General features: G+C 41.7%; 3 protein-coding genes across 4 annotated transcripts in view; 1 reads left to right on the forward strand and 2 right to left on the reverse strand.

The window, feature by feature from the left end:
- LOC138211379 (plastin-3-like) overlaps positions 1-4,030 on the forward strand; it is a 12,632-nt gene extending 8,602 nt beyond the window's left edge. Inside the window, exons 10-16 of the mRNA XM_069171211.1 lie at positions 59-245; positions 323-401; positions 514-634; positions 1,319-1,452; positions 1,726-1,849; positions 1,968-2,092; positions 2,177-4,030. Coding sequence (XP_069027312.1) covers positions 59-245; positions 323-401; positions 514-634; positions 1,319-1,452; positions 1,726-1,849; positions 1,968-2,092; positions 2,177-2,309 — 903 coding nt within the window. The 3' untranslated portion in view covers positions 2,310-4,030. The remainder of the gene's footprint in view (positions 1-58; positions 246-322; positions 402-513; positions 635-1,318; positions 1,453-1,725; positions 1,850-1,967; positions 2,093-2,176) is intronic.
- A 1,738-nt stretch (positions 4,031-5,768) lies between these two features.
- Positions 5,769-12,624, reverse strand: LOC138211486 (zinc finger protein ZFP2-like). The gene is made up of 3 exons (XM_069171418.1): positions 12,399-12,624; positions 8,931-9,074; positions 5,769-7,680 (listed from the first exon to the last, which is right to left on the reverse strand). The coding sequence occupies exons 1-3, from the start codon at positions 12,571-12,573 to the stop codon at positions 6,227-6,229; spliced, it is 1,773 nt and encodes a 590-aa protein (XP_069027519.1). The 5' UTR covers positions 12,574-12,624; the 3' UTR covers positions 5,769-6,226.
- A 924-nt stretch (positions 12,625-13,548) lies between these two features.
- Positions 13,549-19,638, reverse strand: LOC138211487 (zinc finger protein 782-like). 2 transcript variants are annotated; one of them, XM_069171420.1, is made up of 2 exons: positions 19,390-19,638; positions 13,549-17,050 (listed from the first exon to the last, which is right to left on the reverse strand). In XM_069171420.1, exons 1-2 carry the CDS (start codon positions 19,562-19,564, stop codon positions 15,804-15,806), a joined length of 1,422 nt encoding a protein of 473 aa, XP_069027521.1. In that variant the 5' UTR covers positions 19,565-19,638; the 3' UTR covers positions 13,549-15,803. The 2 variants fall into 2 exon arrangements, with proteins under 2 accessions (XP_069027521.1, XP_069027522.1); XM_069171421.1 differs by having other exon boundaries at positions 13,549-18,448; positions 18,482-19,475.
- Positions 19,639-25,607: the final 5,969 nt, after the last annotated feature.

Raw genomic sequence — 25,607 nt, forward strand, 5'->3', positions numbered from 1 at the left:
GCTTCATCTATTCTATCTATTTGTTTTAAATGAAATGTGAATCTGTGTGTGTCTCCAGGAGAAGGATCTCATGAAGAGAGCTGAGTGTATGCTGGTGCAGGCCGACCGTCTGGACAGCCGACAGTTTGTAACCGCCACCGACGTCGTTTGTGGAAACGCGAAGCTCAACATGGCGTTTGTGGCCACGCTCTTCAACAAACACCCGGCTCTCACCAAACCAGAGAACCAAGACTGGAACCTGGAGGGTAAGAACTGGTTTCCTTTACTTCTTACAGGAAGTAGTTTTCTTTACAACTAAAATCCTCTTGTTTTCAATCTCGAGGTGAGTCGAGGGAGGAGAGAACTTTCAGGAACTGGATGAACTCGCTGGGAGTCAATCCTTATGTCCATCACATCTACGGGTCAGGATCTCTGTCTGAAATGACTGTTCATCACCACACTGATGTACAGCTCACTATTTAAACACATGCATGTGTACGGTGTGTTCACATCTGTGTGTGTGTCCATGTGCAGCGATCTGCAGGACGCCATGGTGATCCTGCAGCTGTATGAGAGGATCAAGGTGCCGGTGGACTGGGACAACCGAGTCAACCTGCCTCCGTTCAAGGCAGTCGGAGGAGGTCATTTAAAAAAGGTAAATAAACAAAACACTTTATGCAACTGGATATCATTTAAAGAGCGGGTTTGTAAATAAAAAAGGATATCTTTCTAAATAACACCGTAAAGTATATGTAAATAGTTTATATATGTGCATGTGGCCATTCACAACTTTCTACATGACACCACAGAAGCTGCAGTTACTGCAGTAGCTTTGTGTCTCTAACACTACACACTATACAGTGTGCATACATCGGAGGATGAATAAGGACACACACACCTGTTCATAACAAATAATGTAACTATCGCTGGTGTCGAGCAGCGGAGGAGGTGGCAAGGACACATGAGCGGTTTTCATTTTCAATGATTTATCAAAACTTTGAAAAAACAACTATTCTCCATGTGATGGATAAAAATACCACCCGCTTACCTTTTTGCCTTTTATTTATATTTGTCTTTACTGGATTGTTGTTCATGTTTTATTAACAAATAGAAATATTTTCTAATTATTATTATTAGGCCTTACGAAGGGAGAAGGCATGCTGGGGAATTTGTTTGTCCAAGCCCCTCCTTCCTGTCCTTTGTAATATGTGCCGTTTGTGGAGGAGCTAAAGAAATATATTTGCACCGGGGCTGATCCCGATGATGTCACGCTGCAGCTGTTAAAAAACACGCCTCAAAACATGCTCACTATGCGTGCTTGTGTGTTTCTGCACGACAGATTGAAAACTGCAACTACGCCGTGGAACTTGGTAAAACAAAAGCAGGTTTCTCCCTGGTGGGAATTGGTGGACAGGACCTGTACGATGGGAACGCCACTCTGACCCTGGCGCTGGTGTGGCAGCTGATGAGGAGGTGATTCACTCTTAACAGACTTCTCTTCATGAACCCTGTTGTCATTTTGAGACATCAACATAACAAAAAACACAGAACAAAGTCTGTATCTACTGGAGACGATGGCTAGAGGGCGCTGAAAAGCCATAAAGAAAAGCAACAGCACGGAGGGAGTGTGCGAAGAGTCGGCATTCATTCAGTATTTGTGTTTACTGTAATTGTGACAAGCTGTTGTAATCAGCGTCACAGTGAAGTTGATGATAATAATTGTTGATATTGAACATCTGCACGCAGGTACACTTTAAATGTCCTTGAAGACCTCGGACACGGAGAAGTCGCTGGAGATGATCTGATAGTTTCGTGGGTCAACAAGACGTTGGCCGAAGCCGGCAAGACTTCATCCATCAAAAGCTTTAAAGTAAGTGAAACGTTTCACTTTTGTAGAGAAAGTAGGATTTTATTCTGTCAAAGACAAATAACAGGAAATGTCGTGTGTGTGTGTGTGTGTGTGTGTGTTTGTTTGTGTGTGTGTTTAGGACAAAGCGATCAGTACCAGTCTTCCAGTTCTGGACCTGATTGACGCCATCCAGCCACACAGTGTGAACTTTGAACTCGTTAAAACAGGAAGTCTGGATGACGAAGACAAACTGAGCAATGCCAAGTAATCATCGTAGCTGCTGGGTTTTTGTATGATGATGTAATACGCTGCAGTAGTGACACTAATCAAGAGCCTTTCTTGCACCAGGTATGCCGTCTCCATGGCGAGGAAGATCGGCGCTAAAGTCTTCGCCCTGCCTGACGACTTGGTGGAGGTCAACCCAAAAATGGTGATGACCATCTTCGCCTGCCTGATGGGGCGGGGCATGAAGAGGGCTTAGAGGAGACATGAAGATAGAGGACGCAGCTTCATCATCTAAAGTGTTTTTTCTGTTCATGAGTGTTAACAGTACTGAACATTTGTGTAGATTGACACGAGCAAAAAAGGGTTCAAAAGCAATTTGAATTTTGGAAATCGTCACCGACTTTGCAGGACTTCATAACGGCTGCATGACATTAATACCTGGGTTTGGTTTGGGTCTTTTTTTCTGGATCTTCGTTTTCTTTGGGAGCAGCGGGGTGAGAGAGTGATCGGCGCCTCCCTACTCCTCTCAGATATCAACGTCAGTGTGAAAGTGTTTGTCGAGGCCCAGTGCATGCTGGGAACGATGCCTACCTGCGACCCTGTGGAGGGGAAAGCTCTTGAGAGAACGAGGAAAATGTGTCTCTTCATTGTAAAAGCTGTGACTCATGGGAACTATCCAAAGATGATAACTGCTTCACATCTCTCAGCCCAGTTAATCTCAGATTTTTCTTTTTCTTTTCTTCTCCCAGCGTACTTGACAGTTTCCCATCTGTCACTGTCTAATGTTCTGCTGTATCACCAGCCTGTTCACAATATGAGCACTTACTGTACTTCTACTGATTACCTTTTGGCCTTTTTTATATAAAACCAAAGCTGTGCTAGATTATAGGCAGTCAATGTCTTCACACTCAAATAAAACAGAAAACTTTTTTACTCTAAGCTTCCTTTAACTAATTTCTGTATGATTTTTAGGTGTGTTTAAGGTATTATCTGTTCAATTTATGGGATAAAAAAACGCTGCAAATTCTCCAAATATCATAAAACACCATCCTTTCATTTGTATCGTCTTTTTATTCCCGAAAAACTCATTTAGAAATTCCACAATAAAACCCATCCATGGATCCATTATACAGATTAAAGTGAAATAAAATACAATCAATGTCAGAGCTTCACTCTGAATCCTACACACAGTAATGTTCCCGTGTTGTCGGTGCACTGCTTTCTGAAACCAAAATGCTGTCTAGAGATGGACACTAACAGAACATCTGAGTTTCATGGCTCTGTAGTGACTACACATTTTTCTTAGTTTACATTGCAGTAATGTAAACTAAAAGATTTCTAGTCCTGTATCAAACTTAAAATCTAATTCTGACTGAATGTTGCAGTTGAATATGTGCATATGCTGAAACGTTATCCGGGTTTGTTGCTGCTGCTGTTAAAGGAGCAGTGTGTTGGATTTAACAGCATTCAGTGTTGAGGTTGCAGACTGCAAGAAACTGAACATCCTCCCTCAACTGCTCTTTTCCAAGAATGTGAGAAAATCCACGGTGACCATTAAACTCATGTGAATCGTGAAAGGTGCTCTGAAGAGGCAGAGTTTGGTTTGTCTGTTCTGGGCTACTGTAGAAACACGGCGGGGCAGAAAAGGTTTCGCTTCCTGTGCAGATGTGAAGGGCTCATTGCAAGGCAACGGAAACACGAGTCTCCGTATCAGGTCATCGTACATAATTATGAATATTACATTCAATTTCTGTCAACAGATTCTCCTGAAATCAACACACTGGTCCTTTAAAATGTCACTATTGTTGTGACCGTTTCTTTTTCTTTGTCTAAAATGTTTCCTAGCGAAGCTCTTTCCACTTTGGACCTCCACTGTGGTCAAAAATACAGTTTTACATGTTAGCAATATTTCCAGAATTCAATGCGTACAATCATGTCAATCATGTTAAATAAAGCATTTTTCCATATATTGCTTGATTTCTATTATCCCTTTGTTTTTCTTCTTTTTCTGTCCCATATAGTCTTGGATTGTTCCACTGGGATGATCAAACACTTATTACTGGAACAAAGTTAGATTGGAACTGAAAAGAACAAAATATCATTAAATTTGCATTTCAATTACCAATCCCTTTTCAAAAAACATTGTGACGCTGTTTACAATGTAAATAAAAACAGAATACAATAATTTGCAAATCATGTAAATCCATATTTAATTTTAAATAGAACAAAGAAAAATATCAAATATTTAAACTGAGAAATTGTATTGTTTTATGAAAAACTTGCTCAATTTGAATTTGATGCCAGCAACATGTCTCAAAAGTTGGGACAGGAACATGTTTGTACACTGATAACAAGCTGGATGGTCCCTCTCCTCTTTATCCTGGAGGATGCAGCGTCCATGATTTCCAAACAGAATCTCAGATTGTGATCCATCAGACCTCAGGACAGTTGTCCACTTCACCTCAGTCCATCTTCAATGATCTCGGTCCAGAGAAGGCGGCGGTGTTTCTGGTTCATGTTTCTATCTGGTTTCTTCTTTGGAGAGTTTTAACCTGCATCTGTTCAGTACAGAAGTTTTGAACTGAGCTGTGAGTTAAAGTCCAGGTGTCGGTACAAAAGGGAAATCCAAAAACTCAGAGGCAATGAGACAATCCAATAATCAAAATCAGAGGTCAGTCAAAAGCCAGACAGGTGGCGGAGGGGGGAGGGGGGGGCAAAGGCAGATCTGAAAACACTACGGGATCATACGGTAAAAACTCAGACAAGAACAACTGGAACGAAGAGCTGAACTACGACCAACTGGCACAGAAGGGAAGACAGAGGTTATATACACAAGAGGGCGGGAAGACAATTGGACACAGGTGGAAACAATCAGGGTGGAGCAGACAATCACAGAGGCGGGAAACAGGAGGGACAGGAAGTAAAGAGATCTGAAACGAGACGAGGTGAGTATCAAAATAAAACAGGAAAAGGAAGACTGAATTGATCAAAATAAGAGAAAAGAACTTAACGGACGGGATGAGATGTAACAACCGTAGATGACAAAATACTTAAATTCTTTGCAAGTTCATATGGAAGAAAATGATTCCTGAGTTGTATTTGCCCACACAGTCTTTCAGAGTAGTGAAGCTCTTTTTATATCCAATCATGTTACTGATCTGTTGCCCATTAACCTAATTACTCTACCAGCTGTTTTTTTCATCCTCTTTCCAGTCCTTCGTTGAATCTGTCCCAACTTTTTTGAGACATGTTGCTGCCATCAATTTAAAAATGAGCACATATTTTTCATAAAACAATAAAAATGTTCAGTTTCAACATTAGATATGTTGTGTCTGGTCTATTTTCAATTAAATATGGGTTTACATGATTTGCAAATCACCATTTTCTGTTTTTATCTAGACTTTAAAAAGCATCTCAACATTTTTGAAAACGGGATTGTAATTGAAATGCAAATTCAATGACTTTGTCATTTAGTTACAATTTCATTCCAGTAGCTGGTATCAATACTTTTTTCTTTGGTCAGGGAAAATAAAAAAGCTATAAAAGATGCAGGTTGATTTTAGCATCACTGTAAACTGAAGCAAAAACAAAAGGATTCTGTCAAAGAATAAAACGTGGAGGTGCTGCTTCTTCTCAACCTCTTTTTTTATTCACATCGGAGTGCTGCTAATTTCTGGAAGCACATTGTGTTCACAAAAGAAATATAAAGTCGGGAGACCTTGTTGATGATTTATTAAATATAAAAAAAGAATAAACTAACATGGCTCATGTTTAAGTTCACAGTGCGTCTAACTGAATCTTTAAAACATTATAATTCCTGTTTCTTTTAAAAGTTTAAATCTGTTCACATGATTTTGAACACGCCGGCCCCGAAACACATCTCAAAACACTTTGTTAAAAAAAACAACGACAACGACAACACAGGTGAAAGTAAAACTGCAATGTGCTTCGGTAAGATTTACCACATATTCATGACACATTACGACAACATCACACTGTAGTCTGACAAAGATCAAAACCAGATTTTATTAGATCCCTCACATGGTGTGACACGCAATAACATGAAGCCACTGTTGTTGTTGTTGTTGTTGTTGTTGGTCCCCATAGACTTTTTTTCACTGCAGATGTGTCTGAACTACAGATTCTCACCTGTTTGAATTTTGATGTGACATTTCAACATTGATGAGTCTGTAAATCTTTCCTCACAGATGTGTGAGTTCTTCTGTGACGTTTCAGTGATGACGACCGTGTAAATATTTTCCCGCAGGTGTTGCAGGAGTGCGGCTTCTCCTCCGTGTGGGTTCGGATGTGATCTCTCAACAGGGACGAGTCTGAAAATCTTTCTCCACAGGTGTTGCAGCCGTACGGTTTCTCCCTTGTGTGAGTTTTAATGTGACGTAACAGCGCTGGTAACCGTGGAAACCTTTCCCCACATGTTTTGCAGGGGTGAGGCTTCTCACCTGTGTGAGTTCTTATGTGACATTTCAGTGATGATGCGCCTTTAAATCTTTTCCCGCAGCTGCTGCAGGAGTAAGGCTTCTCACCTGTGTGAGTTCTTATGTGACACACGAGTATTGACGAGGATTTAAATCTTTCCCCACACGTGTTGCAGAGGTAAGGCTTCTCACCTGTGTGAGATTTAATGTGATACATCAGGGATGATATGCTTTTAAATCTTTCCCCACAGGTGTTGCAGGAGTGAAGTTTCTCACCTGTGTGAGTTCTTTTGTGACAATTTAGTATTGACAGTGATTTAAATCTTTCCCCACAGGTGTTGCAGAAGTAAAGCTTCTCACCTGTGTGAGATTTAATGTGATACATCAGTGACGATTTGTCTTTAAATCTTTTCCCACAGGTGCTGCAGGAGTGAGGTTTCTCACCTGTGTGAATTCTTATGTGACATTTCAGGTTTGATTTGGCATAAAATCTCTTCCCACATAAGCTGCAGGCGTACGGTTTCTCACCCGTGTGAGTGAGTGTGTGATATTTCAGTTTTGATGCGTCCTTAAATGTTTTCCCGCAGGTGTTGCAGTGGTACGGCCTCTCACCTGTGTGAGTTCTGATGTGACGTTTCAGTGACGACTGGTCTTTGTATCTTTTCTCGCAGGTGTTGCAGGAGTGCGGCTTCTCCGCTGTGTGGGTTTTTTGATGTCTAATCATTTTAGACTTATGTTCAAACGTTTTTCCACAAGTGTCACATTTCACAGGCTTTTTAACGCTGTCGGTATCACGCTGACTGTCTGACATGGGAGAGTCGTCTTCATGGTTAACATGACTTCTGTTCTTGTGATGTTTCGTCCTTTGCTTCGACTCAATATTCCAGGTCAAACCTGAGTCCACATTCTTGCTTCCTTTCTGATCTTCGCTCTCTGTTACGGGAAAATGATACGAGAGGAGCTGGTCGCTGTTTGGTTCTGGTTCACTTTGGTCCCTTTCCTCATAAGTAGAAGTTACCACAAAGGTTTCCGTCTCCTGCTTCAGTATCAGCTGCTCTCCATCCTGTTCCTCTTTAATCCGTAGAGGTTCTGGTTCCGGCTGGTCCAGACCGGAGCTCCTCTCCAGGTTACAGAGCGGCTGGCCAGCGGAAACCTCCTCCTCCTCCTGACCGACGTGTTGCTGTGGGACATCTTGAAGGACAAAAGGACATGAGAACGGGTCAATAATGTGATGATATGACAACACATCTAAGAAAATATCTTATAATTTTAATTATTGACTCTGCAGTGTGTTGCTGACATTTGCAAGTGAAATTTAAAGTATGTAAATGAGACAAATAATTTGGTGCTAGTGACATGAGCAATCAGGAACCATCAGTGATGTCATCAACCATCAGTGACGTCATCATCCATCAGTGACGTCATCATCCATCAGTGATGTCATCAACCATCAGTGACGTCATCGTTGGTTTGTGAACGTTATGAATCCTCCAGTTCAGATTCTGTCCGTCACCATCTTTGCTAGTTCGGAGCAGTTTGGAGCAGGAAGTGACCATATTTGGACGAGCTGGGGGAGGAGCCAGCGGTGGATCTGACCGATCTGATTGGAAACCTGACGATACTACGTCCCGCCCACCGATAGCTGTAACCTGACTGCACCACAGGCCTGTCAATCAAACAAAAACAGGTCTTTTTGGATCTTATTTTCAAAAAAATGAGGGATTATTTTCAGATGGACCTCCAGAAAACTAAGAAGAAGGAGTGAAGGAGAAGGAGGTGGGATGGACGTCCTAATGACCTTTGACCTTTGATGAATGTTGTCTTGACTCTTTGAAAGAAGTGAATCCATTTTATTTCCCATCACTACTGCTGACTGTCGATCTCTTTCTTGTGCTTGATGAGTTTTTACAAACGCTGTGTTCTTAACTTCCTTCAGTACAATCAGGAGTGATCTTCCACTAAAGGACTCTTACTGTGTCGTACATGAAGTAGTGTCATTTAAAATCTCACACTGCTGTTTTGCACTGACAGGAAATGACCTCATCATGTGAACACATCAGCCTCCAACACATCTGCAGATTTAATTATTTTACCCAGAATTCAGCGTGTTTTTGTGTCCTGTGTTGAACTCAGCGAACACACTGATTCTTCTGTCCAGCAGCAGTGGAGAACAAACACTTTGTGTTCAGGAAGCTGCAGCTTCATCACAAGCTTTTAATTTGAAAATCCTTTATGTCTGTGGCCCCGCCCCCTTCCTCTACGGAGCCAAGATGGCGACCGTTTAGGGTGGAAAGTGTCCAGAGTTTCTCACTTCTTCTTCTTTGGAGCGTTCTGAGTGCTTCATCCTGGTACTGGTAGTGTTCTGGTGGTTCTGTACTGAGAACACTGAACGCTTTGGAACAAGACTCTGAATGTTTCTTGATGTCCGAACATTCACTGACCGAGAACGAAGGTTTCAGCTTCCTGCTTCAGTGCAAGCTGCTCTTCCTCCCGCCCGATCTGGAGCTCCTCCTCTTCCTCTTTCACCTGTGGAGGTGGCTCGGCGAGAAGCTCCGCCTCCTGACGGATGTGCTGCTGTGGGAGATCTGCAAGAACACAATAAATAGTTCCTGATGTAAACATGTGGAGGACAGATGTTCTGGCTGCTGGTTGAAGTGAGACAGAAGGTCTTATGATTTCAACGTGTCCATAAATCAACACGTGAAACCTCCTGCTATGTCTCCAATTATTCTTTCTATGTTTACTGAAGATCCTTGAAGAAAGAAATGACCCTTTTTAAGTGTGTGTCGCTAGTTTGCTGAAAAAAAGTAGGATTTCAGTCTGTAAAGTTAAATTCATAACTCGAGGCTGGACTATAAGTTTGTCCAAGAATTTAAATAATGGTGGGAATGAATGTGCAGCGTCATGTCAGGTGAAACATGGTTATCAGCAGACAGACACAGTGGGAACTCCAGACTGGAGTCATCATATCAGGTAGAGCAAAACTCATGATGTTCACTGGGAAGTGAAGAAGTTCAGGTTGAATTAAAACAAACAATAAAAACACGTGGACAGCCTGTTCTTCATGGAGCTTCAGACTGGAGATGATTTAACAAACGTTTCATTTCATTTAAAACCGCAGAAACATCTTCTGGATATCAAGCCTGCAAACACAACAGTATAAACAGTGTTACCCGTGTTTCAGCTTCACTCACCTGTTGTTACCTGTGTTTCAGCTTCACTCACCTGTTGTTACCTGTGTTTCAGCTTCACTCACCTGTTCTGTTACCTGTGTTTCAGCTTCACTCACCTGTTGTTACCTGTGTTTCAGCTTCACTCACCTGTTCTGTAACCTGTGTTTCAGCTTCACTCACCTGTTCTGTGTTACCTGTGTTTCAGCTTCACTCACCTGTTCTGTGTTACCTGTGTTTCAGCTTCACTCACCTGTTCTGTGTTACCTGTGTTTCAGCTTCACTCACCTGTTCTGTGTTACCTGTGTTTCAGCTTCACTCACCTGTTCTGTGTTACCTGTGTTTCAGCTTCACTCACCTGTTCTGTGTTACCTGTGTTTCAGCTTCACTCACCTGCTGTGTGTTACCTGTGTTTCAGCTTCACTCACCTGCTGTGTGTTACCTGTGTTTCAGCTTCACTCACCTGTTCTGTGTTACCTGTTTCAGCTTCACTCACCTGCTGTGTGTTACCTGTGTTTCAGCTTCACTCACCTGCTCTGTGTTACCTGTGTTTCAGCTTCACTCACCTGCTCTGTGTTACCTGTGTTTCAGCTTCACTCACCTGTTCTGTAACCTGTGTTTCAGCTTCACTCACCTGCTGTGTGTTACCTGTGTTTCAGCTTCACTCACCTGCTGTGTGTTACCTGTGTTTCAGCTTCACTCACCTGCTGTGTGTTACCTGTGTTTCAGCTTCACTCACCTGCTCTGTGTTACCTGTGTTTCAGCTTCACTCACCTGTTCTGTGTTACCTGTGTTTCAGCTTCACTCACCTGCTGTGTGTTACCTGTGTTTCAGCTTCACTCACCTGTTGTTACCTGTGTTTCAGCTTCACTCACCTGTTCTGTAACCTGTGTTTCAGCTTCACTCACCTGTTCTGTGTTACCTGTGTTTCAGCTTCACTCACCTGTTCTGTAACCTGTGTTTCAGCTTCACTCACCTGTTCTGTGTAACCTGTGTTTCAGCTTCACTCACCTGCTGTGTGTTACCTGTGTTTCAGCTTCACTCACCTGTTCTGTAACCTGTGTTTCAGCTTCACTCACCTGTTCTGTGTAACCTGTGTTTCAGCTTCACTCACCTGCTGTGTGTTACCTGTGTTTCAGCTTCACTCACCTGCTGTGTGTTACCCGTGTTTCAGCTTCACTCACCTGCTGTGTGTTACCCGTGTTTCAGCTTCACTCACCTGCTGTGTGTTACCCGTGTTTCAGCTTCACTCACCTGCTGTGTGTTACCCGTGTTTCAGCTTCACTCACCTGCTGTGTGTTACCCGTGTTTCAGCTTCACTCACCTGCTGTGTGTTACCCGTGTTTCAGCTTCACTCACCTGCTGTGTGTTACCCGTGTTTCAGCTTCACTCACCTGTTCTGTTACCTGTGTTTCAGCTTCACTCACCTGCTGTGTGTTACCTGTGTTTCAGCTTCACTCACCTGTTCTGTTACCTGTGTTTCAGCTTCACTCACCTGCTGTGTGTTACCTGTGTTTCAGCTTCACTCACCTGCTGTGTGTTACCTGTGTTTCAGCTTCACTCACCTGTTCTGTGTTACCTGTGTTTCAGCTTCACTCACCTGTTCTGTGTTACCTGTGTTTCAGCTTCACTCACCTGTTCTGTGTTACCTGTGTTTCAGCTTCACTCACCTGCTGTGTGTTACCTGTGTTTCAGCTTCACTCACCTGCTGTGTGTTACCTGTGTTTCAGCTTCACTCACCTGTTCTGTGTTACCTGTTTCAGCTTCACTCACCTGCTGTGTGTTACCTGTGTTTCAGCTTCACTCACCTGCTCTGTGTTACCTGTGTTTCAGCTTCACTCACCTGCTCTGTGTTACCTGTGTTTCAGCTTCACTCACCTGTTCTGTAACCTGTGTTTCAGCTTCACTCACCTGCTGTGTGTTACCTGTGTTTCAGCTTCACTCACCTGCTGTGTGTTACCTGTGTTTCAGCTTCACTCACCTGCTGTGTGTTACCTGTGTTTCAGCTTCACTCACCTGCTCTGTGTTACCTGTGTTTCAGCTTCACTCACCTGTTCTGTGTTACCTGTGTTTCAGCTTCACTCACCTGCTGTGTGTTACCTGTGTTTCAGCTTCACTCACCTGTTGTTACCTGTGTTTCAGCTTCACTCACCTGTTCTGTAACCTGTGTTTCAGCTTCACTCACCTGTTCTGTGTTACCTGTGTTTCAGCTTCACTCACCTGTTCTGTAACCTGTGTTTCAGCTTCACTCACCTGTTCTGTGTAACCTGTGTTTCAGCTTCACTCACCTGCTGTGTGTTACCTGTGTTTCAGCTTCACTCACCTGTTCTGTAACCTGTGTTTCAGCTTCACTCACCTGTTCTGTAACCTGTGTTTCAGCTTCACTCACCTGTTCTGTGTAACCTGTGTTTCAGCTTCACTCACCTGCTGTGTGTTACCTGTGTTTCAGCTTCACTCACCTGCTGTGTGTTACCCGTGTTTCAGCTTCACTCACCTGCTGTGTGTTACCCGTGTTTCAGCTTCACTCACCTGCTGTGTGTTACCCGTGTTTCAGCTTCACTCACCTGCTGTGTGTTACCCGTGTTTCAGCTTCACTCACCTGCTGTGTGTTACCCGTGTTTCAGCTTCACTCACCTGCTGTGTGTTACCCGTGTTTCAGCTTCACTCACCTGCTGTGTGTTACCCGTGTTTCAGCTTCACTCACCTGCTGTGTGTTACCTGTGTTTCAGCTTCACTCACCTGTTCTGTGTAACCTGACGTGCGGGTTCCACGTGACCTCCAGCTGTGCGCGCCGACGCTCGGTCTCTTCCTGCTGCTGGACGACACTTGTTTCCCACGCGGAGAATATTTCCTCCGCAGCAGCAGCAGTCAGTCGCGAGCTCATAAACTCTCTCGGATACCGAGCTGAAGACATTTTGACTCAAACATCTGAAACGTTTACCTGCGAAGCTTGTGGCGCTTTGTTTACATCCGCCGGATGTGACGTAAGATCAGCGGGCACGTTCTTCTTCGTCTTTGTTTTCGGATCGTAAACCAACGTGTCTGGCGGCATATCGCCACCTCCGGTTCCGGTGTGTTAATTATCATTGCTGAACAAACTCCAGAGTAAATCTAAACTGTGTTTTAACATCGACAGTCCTGCAGCACCGACGCAATCTACATATAAAAGTAAACATTCATCTCAGCATTTCTAATGTCCCTAACCACCACGAAACTTTATCTAATAGAAACAAGGAAGGAAGTCAATTATGCAGCATTTTAAAATGGTACAAATGGGGTTTAATTAGAATCCTCAAATCTGAATTAGATTATTTTGAACTACGTGGGGACCAATAAAAATGAAACACAACAATAACATATGATGACTTCTATTAACATAGACATGGTGGACATAGCTGACAGTTCGTATTGGATGATTTTCCTCAATAAATAAATGATGGAATATAATACTTTTTTTTTCTCATTTCTGTAATTGGATTTTCTTAATTTACTTTTTGGAATTTGGTCATAATTAGCAAAAATATGGAAAAGTCTACAACTCACATTTTGAAACACCACAAAACAGACTCTCCTTTTACCTCTTCTTTTATTTTTATTTTTGACCTCCACCAACTTTAGAGGGAAACATCGGCCTTTTTATCTACTTAAATTAAAGCGAGGCTATTTGAGGACAGTCATGTTGTACTTAGAGTAAAAGGACTCAGTTATGTTTCACCCCCGTCAATATGAATGCTCAACATGAGGCACACTTGCATGGCTCAAACTACCAAACTGTCTCACAGCATACACTTTAACTTGATCTCCAGGAGGTCAGCCGCAACATGGAACGACCTCTTGCATGTTATATTTAAACCCTCTGAAACTTTATTATTTGAATAAATATATTACATCTGAAAAACAACTTTATTTTGGGCCATATTTCCTTCAGACACTCTCCTTTGTTTACATTAGTACCCATTAGGCTCACGGCACTCATAGTTACAAGAATCCTTTAATCCATCAATTTGGGAACATCAGTGGGAATAAATAGTATTGAAAAAAATATTTATATTTTTAAACGTTGTTGAAAACAAAACATGTATTCATATAGCTTCTTTAACTGCATCGTATATTACATACTTTACAAGTTGTTAGTGTCACCTCTGAAATAAAACGTTGATGCAATTACAAATAACAGAGAAGTATGCAGTAAAATATTAAAAAAAATGCTCTGAACAAATAATGAAAGACTCAAGAGTTCACAATAGAGGTATGAAGTATAACAAAAAAATATAAATAAGCAATTCAATCGAGCTAAACTAAAGCCACGACCAACAATGGGTTTCTGACTAAGCAGTAAAATTCATTCAGTTCACATCTGTTTGAAGAAGTGAGAACAATCACAAAGTTCATCACCTCATAGTTTCACCATTTGACGGCCGTTAATCAGACGTGAATAAAATTTGATGTTTATTTCCAGGAACCAGGATCGTTTTCACAAGTTTAGTTCCACATCCACGAGGTTTTGTGATGTTTGGATAAAAATGTTGGTTTATGGCAGTTTACACCAGTTTAATCAACATGTTGAAAAGTGGTGGCGCCCCCTGTTGAACAAAGTCAATATATTTCACACAGACTGAACATTCAACATTGTTATCTAACATCAAATTATAGTTTTGTAATTATTGAACAAACAATTCCTGATTTATAGTTTGATTTGTATTTAGCCACGTCTGTATTTTTGCATTTGAAGCAGCACGTAATAATAAAGTTGACTGAAACTTTCAGGTGCTGATGTGGACACATCCTGGAAGTTTTGTGATGACTGGCTCAAAAATGAGACTTTGATCCATTTATGTGCCCTTTTAAAGTTCATTGGTCTTTATTTCAAAAAACAAATAAGATATTGACGATCTTTATTCTACTTTTGATAAGCTTTGTCCAGCGGTGAGACACAGAAAATGTCAAAAATGTGTTTTTCAAAAAAATCGAAACAATAGAAAATCCATCATGACTGACTTTTATGGTCCATAAGACTTTTAGAAAAGTTTATTAAACTGTACGTGTGAGTCATAATGGATGAAATAGCGCTCAGATCGATTATTGGGGGTCCTGGCCTTTCAAAATGTTTACTTTCATGACTATTACTTATAGCGCCACCATCAGGGGCACAAGGTTTGTTCACAAGGATTTGATGTACAATTTTAGGATATTTTTGGCACCCAAAGTGGCTCATCATCAAACCAGGTATTAAAATATCTATCAATGTTAATGATGATTGGACAAATCTTTAATGAGTTACGGCCAATTTCCTGCTAAATAAATTAGTAAATAAATAATATTTTTGTCTCATTTGTTTATTTGGGTTCTCTTTAGCTGCATGGGATCTGATGATGTTTTAGGTCATATTTATTCAGAAATATGGTAAATTCTGAAAGACACAAACTTTTTTTTAGCACCGCTGTCAACAAAAGAAAAAACAAGTTGGTTCTGGTAAAGAATAAAAACTAAAGGAGCTGCTTTTTCAAAACATAAGTGAAACAGATTGATGGTACGAGATGATGACCTGCCTTTCAAGCTCCATTTCAGATTTCATTATTGAGCCAAGGTTTTATTAAAAAGAGCATTACATTCACAAAAGAATAAATAGTAAGGGACTATTTAATGATTGATGATGTCCAGTTCCCCTAATTATGAGGAAATGATCCCATAATGAATGTGTACGATACATTGAACTGGAAGACTTCAGAAGAATCCTCCGGTTTTTAAGATTTCTTTAGTGTCATAATAATTCAATGCAAATAAAACCTTCAATAGCCAATTCATACATGATTTTCTAAATACAAATAAACATGGCTCATGTGTCGGTTCACATTGAAACTCACTGAATTGGACCAATGTCTGGCTTCCTGTTTTCTTGTATAAGTTTACATCTGTTCACAACAGTTGAGGTTAAAACTGAAATCTGCTTCTGTGAGATTCACCACGAGTCCATGACACATTATGACAACATCAAACTGCAGTCGGACAAAGATCAGAACCAGATCTGATCAGATGGATCTCAGTGGTTCAGTGACTGAGAACCAATGTTGTTGAGGCACATTTTAAAAGTGCTTTAAACCTCAAACCGATTGTCACCGTTGGTTCACATCGGATGTTTCAGAACTACGACTCTGCATCTGTGTGAGTTCTCAGATGAAAGTTCAGTGCTGATAACTTCTTAAATGTTTCCCCGCAGGTGTTGCAGGAATACGGCTTCTCACCTGTGTGAGTTCTGATGTGGTATTTTAGCGGCGACGAGTCGGCAAATCTTTTTCCGCAGGTGTTGCAGGAGTACGGCTTCTCTCCCGTGTGAGTTCTGATGTGACACGTCAGCGATGACATGTGTGTGAAGTTTTTCCCACACGTCTCGCAGGAATACGGCTTCTCACCTGTGTGCGTTCTGACGTGACGTTTCAGCGTTGACGCCCTTTTAAATCTCTTCCCGCAGGTGCTGCAGGGGTACGGCTTCTCTCCGGTGTGCGTTCTGATGTGATACAGCAGAGTTGTTGGGTCGATGAATCTCCTCCCGCAGGTGTTGCAGAGGTACGGCCTCTCACCTGTGTGCGTTCTGATGTGACGTTTCAGCATCGACGCCCATTTAAAAGTTTCCCCGCAGGTGTTGCAGAGGTACGGCTTCTCATCCGTGTGAATTCGGACGTGGCACTTCAGTGAGGATGTGTGTGTGTATGTTTTTCCACAGACGTTGCAGCAGTAAGGTTTCTCACCGGTGTGAGTTCTGGTGTGATCCTTCAACGATGACGTGTCTTTAAATCTCTTCCCGCAGGTGTTGCAGAGGTACGGCCTCTCACCTGTGTGAGTTCTGATGTGACGTTTCAGCTTTGATGCGTCGTTAAATCTCTTCTCGCAGGTGTTGCAGGAGTGCGGCTTCTCATCGGTGTGGGTTCGGTGATGTCTCTTCATTTGAGACTTACTCTTAAAGACTTTTCCACAAGTGTCACATTTCACAGGCTTTTTAACGCTGTCGGTATCACGCTGACTGTCTGACATGGGAGAGTCGTCTTCATGGTTAACATGACTTCTGTTCTTGTGATGTTTCGTCCTTTGCTTCGACTCAATATTCCAGGTCAAACCTGAGTCCACATTCTTGCTTCCTTTCTGATCTTCGCTCTCTGTTACGGGAAAATGATGCGAGAGGAGCTGGTCGCTGTTTGGTTCTGGTTCACTTTGGTCCCTTTCCTCATAAGTAGAAGTTACCACAAAGGTTTCCGTCTCCTGCTTCAGTATCAGCTGCTCTCCATCCTGTTCCTCTTTAATCAGTAGAGGTTCTGGTTCCGGCTGGTCCAGACCGGAGCTCCTCTCCAGGTCAGCGGGAACCTCCTCCTCCTTACAGGCGCGTAGCTGTCGGACGTCTGGAGGAACAACGTGGCAGAAATGTGATATGATGATATGGAAACACATTTTGCTGTATTTTCAATTTGATTTATTTGTGTTAATTTCATTTATTTTCTATATCTTCAAATGTTTCATTTCTATATTTTCCTTTATATCTGTTTTTATGTGAAACCCACCATTTCATTTTTCATTGGATTCTTATATTTTCCTTAAATCCACTACAGACATTATGAACAGAATATTTTTCTCTTCGTTGAAAGGACTGTTTTCATTGTTTTTTTAAACTCCTATTTTTGCGAATAAATCGACTTCCCTTGTGTTTTTCTATTAACTGAAAATATAGTCATCAACTGCATTGAAACAACCCTCAGGACATCAAGATTAACAAGAGAAAAGATATCTGGAGCCTGTTGTGAATTTAATAATGCTGAACTTATGTTTTAGGTTGTTTATTAAAGGTCTTCTTTGAGCTTTTTATTGACAATGCAAAATAATAAAACACTACAAAAGTATAAAACAGAAGATCTTCAACTGGGTGGTGTGAATTCTGGTCCGGTCCCTTCACACCACTCAGTCTGATGTAATGTTGATTTATTGGAAATCAAGGGTCTCAATAAACACTGTGACTCCCCAAGAAGTCAAATAACCACCATGAGTCCTGTTAACGTAACACATGTTTGTCATAAATCCTGCATGCACTACAACGAACCATATTCACTATAATCCATAAAAAACAGCAGGAGATTAAAACAAATCACCTGCTGTTCTCCTGTGAAACTGACACACGACTCAGCACTTTAAACTACACGAAATCAATACTCCTGTTAACTAAACATTATAGAGTTATAAGTGAGTATATATCAAGAAAAGTATATATAGGTGAGTATATATCAATAAAAGTATATATCGGTGAGTATATATCAAGAAAAGCATGTAGCATATATAGGCGAGTATATATCAAGAAAAGTATATATAGGTGAGTATATATCAATAAAAGTATATATAGGTGAGTATATATCAAGAAAAGCATATATAGGTGAGTTTATATCAAGAAAAGTATATATAGGTGAGTATATATCGAGAAAAGTACATATAGGTGAGTATATATCGAGAAAAGTACATATAGGTGAGTATATATCAAGAAAAGCATGTAGCATATATAGGCGAGTATATATCAAGTAAAGTATATATAAGTGAGTATATATCAAGAAAAGCATGTAGCATATATAGGCGAGTATATATCAAGTAAAGTATATATAAGTGAGTATATATCAAGAAAAGTCTATATAGGTGAGTATATATATGCTAAATATTTCTTTCTTTTTTTAACCCCAGCTGCATTCATGTTTCTTGCTGATAAATAATGGAGTCCTGTTGAAGCGTCAGTTCCTTCAGAGTCTTTCAGCTTCACTCACCTGTTCTGTTACCTGTGTTTCAGCTTCACTCACCTGTTCTGTTACCTGTGTTTCAGCTTCACTCACCTGTTCTGTGTTACAGCTTCACTCACCTGTTCTGTTACCTGTGTTTCAGCTTCACTCACCTGCTGTGTGTTACCTGTGTTTCAGCTTCACTCACCTGTTCTGTGTAACCTGTGTTTCAGCTTCACTCACCTGCTGTGTGTTACCTGTGTTTCAGCTTCACTCACCTGTTCTGTGTAACCTGTGTTTCAGCTTCACTCACCTGCTGTGTGTTACCTGTGTTTCAGCTTCACTCACCTGTTCTGTGTTACCTGTGTTTCAGCTTCACTCACCTGTTCTGTGTTACCTGTGTTTCAGCTTCACTCACCTGCTGTGTGTTACCTGTGTTTCAGCTTCACTCACCTGCTGTGTGTTACCTGTTTCAGCTTCACTCACCTGCTGTGTGTTACCTGTGTTTCAGCTTCACTCACCTGCTGTGTGTTACCTGTGTTTCAGCTTCACTCACCTGTTCTGTTACCTGTGTTTCAGCTTCACTCACCTGCTGTGTGTTACCCGTGTTTCAGCTTCACTCACCTGCTGTGTGTTACCTGTGTTTCAGCTTCACTCACCTGCTGTGTGTTACCTGTGTTTCAGCTTCACTCACCTGTTCTGTGTTACCTGTGTTTCAGCTTCACTCACCTGTTCTGTGTTACCTGTGTTTCAGCTTCACTCACCTGCTGTGTGTTACCTGTGTTTCAGCTTCACTCACCTGCTCTGTGTTACCCGTGTTTCAGCTTCACTCACCTGCTGTGTGTTACCTGTGTTTCAGCTTCACTCACCTGCTGTGTGTTACCTGTGTTTCAGCTTCACTCACCTGCTGTGTGTTACCTGTGTTTCAGCTACCTGTGTTTCAGCTTCACTCACCTGCTGTGTGTTACCTGTGTTTCAGCTTCACTCACCTGTTCTGTGTAACCTGACGTGCGGGTTCCACGTGACCTCCAGCTGTGCGCGCCGACGCTCGGTCTCTTCCTGCTGCTGGACGACACTTGTTTCCCACGCGGAGAATATTTCCTCCGCAGCAGCAGCAGTCAGTCGCGAGCTCATAAACTCTCTCGGATACCGAGCTGAAGACATTTTGACTCAAACATCTGAAACGTTTACCTGCGAAGACGAAACACGACCGGGAAGTTTACGGTTGTAGCGCTTTCTGTTTACTTCCGCCGGATGTTCTTCTTCTTCTTCTATTAGGTTATTTGTTGGTGGTTGGCAGACCAACTTACTGCCACCTGCTGGACTGGAGTGTGGAGCAAACGCTTGGCAGGAAATCAAAACAAAACAACAACAAAAATTCTTCATTAAACTTATTTCATTTATAAATTCCATAACATGTTTTAGACTTCCCTCAACTCTTCTTCAAGCATGCTTTATTTTGTGTATCATGTAATTGTCATTTTGTTCTGCAGTACTGCTGTTGTGCAGCTGATTATTTCCCTCCAAATTAAATATTTCCCCTTTATGATGTGGGGAGTTTGGCTCTTTATTCTCTCTCTCTAACTTGTACTTTCTCATTTTGAGTGACTCATGTTTTTCACTTGACTGACTAACTTTGAATTAGTAAACAGAAGTTAATTTGGACAACAGCATCATCACACGTTGGTTTGGGATTGAATGTGTTTTTGTGAGTGATTTGGAGCTGTATAAATAAAACAGAATAAAAAGAAATTGACTTTGCCCTGTTTTTTGCAACCACTAATTTATACATAATTATGGTTGTTATTTTAACCGACTGTCTAAATATGAGATACATTTGCCGTCTATTTTCTCCACTGGCTCTCCATTAAAAATACAGACTTTTGAATTAGGGTTTGAGTATTTGGTTGCATTTATGTCCATCTTTTTTGTGTGTGTTTAATTATATCATTTTCGAAGCATTTTGGATTTAAACAATTTTAATTGCACACAGTTTGAAGCCAGAGGGAGGAAGAGGAAAACACTCATGAACTCGGGATGCTGCTCGGAGAATCACTGCCTCCCCTTCTTGCTCATAAGCAGTGAGCTTCATATAGAAAACTGCAGGTTCCTGTAAACCCAGACTGCTCCAGCACAATGCAGTCTGATGGTTTATCAGCAGGGGACAGCAGAGCGCCTTTCCAACAAGGTAATTGCTCAGTGGGAAGGAAAGATGAACCTCAATAATCCCTCTGGTGAAACGTAACGAAAAGGGACTCCAGTGAGAAGACAGAAGATGGTGGGACTGCAGTGTGTCTGAAGCAGGTCTGCTGGTGGCGTCTTCATACGTGTATTTAAAGAACAGCTCTCAGAGGTGAAGTAAAAGCCTGTAACTGCTGCAGTGGTTAACACAGAGCCAGGGACAGAAAAGAGAGGTGTGAAATGACCAAGAGATAAAAGGTAAGCTGACAAGACTGTGAGGCAGCGTAACAACGTCACTGCAAAAATAACAACACTTTGAAGCTCCACTAGGGGGCAGTGTGACACCATGCTAACACTGATTTAAGGCTCATCTCAACTGTGAAGCCATGTTTTAATTAGCCTGAGCTGCCATTGGGGCGACACAAATAAACTCACTTCCAGCAGAAATTCACTTTTCCAGCAATGATGCCAGAAGATCATGGAAAGTTAAGTAATTCTATGTGTTATTAAAAATATTTAAAAAACACCTCTTCAAGAAAATTCTTATGAACAAATTTAGATGTTTAGATAAATAGATGTAGAAATAAACAAGTAAAAATACAGCAGTGCAGTCATTTCCAAAATTATCTATAATGCAAAACTTGTGTTCCCCTCTAAGACCTGTGTTCACAGGAAACTACCTAATAACATCACAAACCTATGGTTAAAATGTTTTCATTCATAAGGGTTCATACAAAATTCAGCATAATTTTTCTAAAATCGTTAAGATAAATGACAAAAACAAAACAATCAAACAACAAAAGAAAAAAAACATCAGATTAATCAGTTTTGAAAATAATACCCCAGCTGCACGCTATGCTGTCGCAATACATTAAATTGGTTTTTTTAAAAAATCTTATTTCATAGTGGAAACAGCACCTACTGGTACTTTTTACAGCAAAATAAAACCCCTGGTGTCACCAGACCTTCCGGATCACACACCTTCATACTCACATTCAGTTTTGAAAGCATAAGTGTGTAAGTATGGAAACATGCAGTACACTGTGAATACCCAGATGGTGTATATAAAACGGTCCATAAAATGAGTGTCAATCAACAGACACTTTTCACCCGCTCTTCTGCAGAAAAGGAGGGACAACCAGTCTAATGTATTTTCAATCTGGGGCAGCCGAAGAAGCTGCAGCTGTTGCTGAACACCTCACAGAAGTGTTTCTCTTTCTCTAAGTACCACCATACTGATGCTGGACGGACGCCATCAGCGTGTTTATTATGTGCATTAAACAGAAGGCATATTTGGAGGAAATAATCAAAGCCAGCAAATATGTTGGCAGGTGATGCATTCAAATGTTAAGGTTATTTCCGGTAAGTGCAGTGTGAAATTTGAGACAACAATACTCTGTTGATGTTGAAGTACTACTAGACAAGTAAATGTGCTAGCATGTGCGAGTACTATATATGAGTGAACTAAGGGAAGTACAGGATTTGGAAAAGGTGTTATTACTTTGGGATTTTTTTCCTGTATTGGACGATGAGCAGAGAAGCAGCAGTCAGGAAACATGGGCTGAGAGAGGGAGATATGACACAGACTTAGAAACATTAATAAGGTTTTGTGCAGGGTTAAAAAAATTTCACAATTGTATGTGAATATCTGTGTACAACAAACAAAATTTGCATTTATAAATTTGTACCCATAGGATGAGACTGACGAATGCACAAAATTAGATCTGCAAATATGCAAATGAAATTCGTACCCACAACACCAGTTTAGTATTTGAGAGTGAGAGTTTGCGCGTGCAAGTGTACAAATTTACAATATGTAAATAATGTCTTATAAATAACATTTGCTGTATTGTTTTTCGATACATATCTAATAAGATGCAAGAAATGTCATCATGTTTGAATCATAGGGATTCTGTTGTTCTATACATCCTCCAGTTCAGGCCAAACATGAAGAGATGAAGTGGAAATGAAAGATTGAAAGTCTTGAATTGAAAGATACCAAGCTGACTGATGTAAGCAGATGGAGGAGGTGAAGCAGCAACATTGACGGATGTATCGGCAGGCAGTTGGATATGCGGACAGTTAGATGGGCTCAGTTAATCGGGGAGGTACAGACGGTTCATTGGCTCTCAGTCCATCTCCCGAGCTGAATTGTTAACTTCCCTGCTCCTGTGCTGCCATGGCCAAAAAGCCAGTGTATACACTGTGCCAAGATGCTAATAATCCAGTTTCATGCTTGACAGTCTCAGAGAGACCAGTCTTAACACACTTCAGCAGTCCTTTCAGTGGCTCTGTGAGGCAAGCTCGGACAAGAGGTGGTTCCTGAACTGGAGAAGGAAGCTTAAAGAGCTCGTCTTTATTTTCTGCCCTGTTCAAGTTAACTACTTGTGTGAAGCTTGTCCTGTGTCCCCTTGTTTTTTTGAAGTCCTAATATGTACAAGATAAGATCCAAAGAAAATCCTCCCACATGGCCACATGTAGGAGGATAGGGTCAGTGTCAGGCCTTACACACACCACATTCCCACTATGATACTATAGCAAGGCAACACACAAGTAAATCATTGCTGGAAAGATATTTTTCCAGTAAGTTTTGGTTTTGTGGTGCTGAGAGCTCAACATACTGCAACTGAACAAAACCAATCCAGTATCACGGCAAAGCGTGATATAGACACGCCTGTCCATGACAGCAAAAATGTGAAATAGCCACATTGTAGGCTGTCTAGGTGTGAAAGTTACACCTTGTGTAAACATTAAACTTAGACACAAATAAATGTCAGTCTAAGCGTGGAAGTTACACATTTTACACAAAGTTACACACTTTGCCGTGATACTGAGTTGAGAAAATACAAACGAATAGACAGAACATGAGAAAGCCAGTTCTGTTACAGGGGGTTGGTGACCTCTGTGGACTGACACGGACAGCGGGTCGGGTCGACTGTGTGGTTTCCCGTGGACCGACACAGGATTGCCAAGACACGTCTACTGGTGATCTCCGTGGATCAACACTAGACGACAGGTGCGTATCACAGGGTATCAGGCTGACAGGCACACTGGTAGATCTGCAGTCGGCAGATGAATGACACATTGGTTGACAATCATCACCTTTGTCTTGCTTACATTTAGAGGCCAAACTTCTCCCTCTCTACTCTCACTCTTTCAATCAGATTCTCCAGTTCATTTGCACTGCCTGCTAATAGAGTCGTGTCATCAGCATATCGCAAGTTGTTCATTGTTCTACCTGATGTACCTACTGTCTAGTAGCTACTATCTCTGCTAGCATACAACCCTCTGCAGTACTGCTTCCACCTTTGCTCGATTTGATCATCCTCAGTTAGAATTTCTCCATCTTCATCCTTGACGACATTCAAGGTTGGTGTTTCCTTCCGTGTGATTTCTTTCACTGCCTTAAAAGGATCTGTAGAGTGATTGGAAGATGAATGTGATTCAACCTCCTCGCACTTCTTTTCAAGGAAAGCCTGCTTCTCCTGTCTAGTCCTACGTTGGATTCTCCTGGTCAGATCTTTATCCTGCTTTTTGTCCTTTTCAGATTGTAGGTCCTTTGCTTTTATCAGCCGTCTTTCATCAGCTAGTTTACCAACTTCATCTGATAGCCATGGTGAACGAGATTTCTTTGGTTTTGGCAAGTTCTTTAGTGCCGCTTCATAGATTGCTTCCTTTGTCTGTTCCCAAAGTTAATTTGGGGTCCATTCTTCTTCCTTTTCAAGCAGTACTTGAAAAAAATGTATCACTTCCAGTCGGTATTGATCATTAATCCGCCTCACATCTTATCTACGTGGAGGAGTTTCCCGTTTCACTGACTTCAACTTCATCCGGATTTCAGCTACAAGTAGTTGATGATCTGAACCACAATCTGCACCAGGGTATGTTCTTGTTACCTTTACGCTCGACCTCCATCTTCCTCTTATTAAGATGTAGTCTATCTGATTTCTGGTTTTCCCATCTGGCGAGATCCAGGTTTACAATTGCCTTGGATGTTGTTGAAATAACGTGTTGGTTACAGTCAATTCATTTTCATTGCAGAAATCGACCAGTCCTTCAACGGTCTCATTAACTTTGCCCAGTCCAAACTTTCCAGTAGCGTTGCTGCCTTCCAGGTCATTCCCAACTTTGGCATTGAAATCCCCTATGATGATGGTAATATCTATACTAGGAATTTTGTTGATAGTTTCCTGGAGCTCATGATAAAAGGAGCCAATTTCCTCATCATCTGCTGTTGAGGTTGGTGAGTAACTTGGATGATGGAAATGTTGACAGGGTTTGCCTGAAGACGAATAGACATCATTCAGTCACTGATTGGATTGCAAAGTTTTATTGTTGGAGTCTGTGAATGAGTTTCCTTCCTCTGAACTGTAGAGTAAACATCTGTGGAAACAAAGAAACTGACTGAGAACAGAGTGTGGCAAACCAGGGGGAAAACCTGAGCAGACACAGCACAGGAGGCGGATACCCAAGCTCAGATTGGGGGAGGTGATAGAGGGAATCTACGATCCAGTGCAGGTGCTGCAGCCATTCGGCACGTGGCATTGGTCACACCTGCTGCCCATCAGCTAATTGGAGGGAGTGAGTATATGTTCACAGAGCTGAGCAGCCGGGGATGGGACGGACTGGGCAGAAGAAGACTACAAGGATCCCCGGCACCGTTGGAGAGGGGCTGCGTCAGATAGGAGGTCATACAGCGGACTCATCGCTCTGCTCTGCTCTAACAGGACAGAGGAATCATCTCTCACACGATGTAGACCGAAGACAGCGACCCTGACCGGGAGGAATCTTCAGTTAAATTTGGCCTCATCCCCCTTTACCCTGACCTGCTTATTAAAGGACACTTTTTGTTCCATGGATAATGTCTCTGAGTCGCCTGTTTTATCCCTGAATCTTGCCTCTATGCCCCCTGGGTTGCCACAAGAGAAACATGAATCTGTGAGTGATACTTTCACTTTGGTCCTTTCTGAGCTCACAGTCAGTGTCGCTGTTTTTTTTCCCTCTCAGACTGACTGAAGTCCAAACG

This window comes from Embiotoca jacksoni, unplaced genomic scaffold (genome assembly GCF_022577435.1).
Source record: "Embiotoca jacksoni isolate LCO1_2020_lvr unplaced genomic scaffold, fEmbJac1.0.p SCAF_5, whole genome shotgun sequence".
Taxonomy (NCBI): Eukaryota; Metazoa; Chordata; class Actinopteri; family Embiotocidae; genus Embiotoca; species Embiotoca jacksoni.

Excerpts from the sequence above, each read along its gene's own strand:
- LOC138211487 (XM_069171420.1), bottom strand. The coding sequence starts at position 19,564 with ATGTCTTCAGCTCGGTATCCGAGAGAGTTTATGAGCTCGCGACTGACT. Across the intron at positions 17,051-19,389 it reads CGTCAGGTTACACAGAACAG|ACGTCCGACAGCTACGCGCC; the intron begins GTGAGTGAAGCT and ends TTGTTCCTCCAG.
- LOC138211486 (XM_069171418.1), bottom strand. The coding sequence starts at position 12,573 with ATGTCTTCAGCTCGGTATCCGAGAGAGTTTATGAGCTCGCGACTGACT. Across the intron at positions 9,075-12,398 it reads CGTCAGGTTACACAGAACAG|ATCTCCCACAGCAGCACATC; the intron begins GTGAGTGAAGCT and ends GTGTTCTTGCAG. Across the intron at positions 7,681-8,930 it reads AGCTGAAACCTTCGTTCTCG|ATGTCCCACAGCAACACGTC; the intron begins GTCAGTGAATGT and ends TTGTCCTTCAAG.